The 1,680-nt window shown below is 38.2% G+C and overlaps 1 protein-coding gene across 1 annotated transcript; it reads right to left on the reverse strand.

The window, feature by feature from the left end:
- Positions 1-652: 652 nt before the first annotated feature.
- Positions 653-1,204, reverse strand: LOC131856993 (uncharacterized). The gene has a single exon (XM_059208971.1). The coding sequence runs from the start codon at positions 1,202-1,204 to the stop codon at positions 653-655; it is 552 nt and encodes a 183-aa protein (XP_059064954.1).
- Between the last annotated feature and the right edge of the window lie 476 nt (positions 1,205-1,680).

Genomic DNA, 1,680 nt, shown 5'->3' on the forward strand with positions numbered 1-1,680 from the left:
GACCACGGTAGAAGAGATCTTTGATGCGCAAGTTAAATAACAGAGATGTTACATCTCTCTGTATATTTGAAGCAATCGGACTGTGTAATCAGATTAACAACTATCCGAACAATTTCAAAACATTTGCAAAAGCATAATCACAGTGACATTAGTCTCTCTATCCGTTGCACAAAGAAAGTAAAATACTCAAAACTCTGATTTTTGTTATTCAAATTGCTTCTCCGGTTCTCTGTCACAATTGCCTTGATTGGACTTATAAATAGTCACCGAAGGCCTCCAAATCAGTTCCAACTGATCGTAAAACTGATTGAAACTGTTAAAACAACAGTCGACATGATGTTAGAAATGGTGACATGATCAGTACATTGTTTTAGGAAGCTACCAAATATCACCAATTACCACATAGGACACGGGTTCCCCAAAAGATGAAAACAACGACATGCTTAACAATACAAAAACACATTAATCTAAAACTAAACATCAGTCCCGTGGACTAAAAGAGCCAAGGTTAATAAAAAACCATTGGACTCGTGACCACACAAATGGACTAACCACAAAATGAGGACAAAATTGCCTCATTATTACAATAACATAAACTAACTAAAATCAGCCTTGGGTGCCCTGCACCATGCTCCACAGATTGAAAGAAAACTCAAGTCCCTTGAGTTGGGACTGCGGGAACAGGAAATCCGAGTTGATGCAAAATGTCAGAAGTAACCCATGTAGCATCTTCAATCGGCTGATCTTTCCACTGAACCAAATACTCATAGTAAGTGTGTCGTCTTGTCTTCCGGGCAACGCGAGTGTCTAAGATACCTGCAATCTCCAAAGGTGGTTGCTTAGGAAGAACTGAAAATTGTGCATCAACAAGAGAATCAGCAGCACCTACATTCACAGAATTATCAACAGGACCTTTATACAAATATAGATCAGCAACATTAAAGATTGGGGATAAATGAATATCCAGAGGAAGATCAACATGATAGGCATTAGGACCACTGCATTTGAGAATTGTAAAAGGTCCAATCTTTTTGGCCATAAGCTTCGTATAATGACCCTTAGGTAGCCTTTCTTTATTTAAATGGACCATGACCAAATCCCCAACATTGAATGTTACATCTTTCCTCCTTTTATCTGCATGAGTTTTATATTTGAAATTAGAATGCTGAAGCTTTACCTTAACCTGATCCTGAATATCCTTCATAACATTAACAAAATCATCAGCCAAAGCACTGGGCTTTTCCAAACAATTAACATCCCTTAACTCCAAAATGCCTCATGGATGAATACCATACACAATCTGAAATGGAGTTTTCCTGGTACTACGATTCACTGAATCATTATAGGAAAACTCAGCTTGAGCCAAAACTGAATCCCAACTTGTACCATGTTCTTGTGTCAAGCACCTCAAAAGATTACCAAGAGACCTATTGATGACCTCAGTCTGCCCATCGGATTGTGGGTGATATGCAGAAGATAAACAAACATTAGTGCCCAATTTCTTCCACAAAGTGCGCCAAAAATGACCCAAGAATTTAGGATCTCTATCTGATATGATTGACAAAGGTAAACCATGCAAACGTACTACTTCCTGAAAGAACAAGCCAGCAACATGAGATGCATCATGAGTAGTTTTACATGGAATAAAATGAGCCATTTTTGAAAACTGATCTACTACCA

The sequence above is a fragment of the Cryptomeria japonica genome, chromosome 7 (assembly GCF_030272615.1).
Source record: "Cryptomeria japonica chromosome 7, Sugi_1.0, whole genome shotgun sequence".
Taxonomy (NCBI): Eukaryota; Viridiplantae; Streptophyta; class Pinopsida; order Cupressales; family Cupressaceae; genus Cryptomeria; species Cryptomeria japonica.

What these genes read in the sequence shown, in the direction of transcription:
- LOC131856993 (XM_059208971.1), bottom strand. Translation starts at nt 1,204, where the DNA reads ATGAAGGATATTCAGGATCAGGTTAAGGTAAAGCTTCAGCATTCTAAT.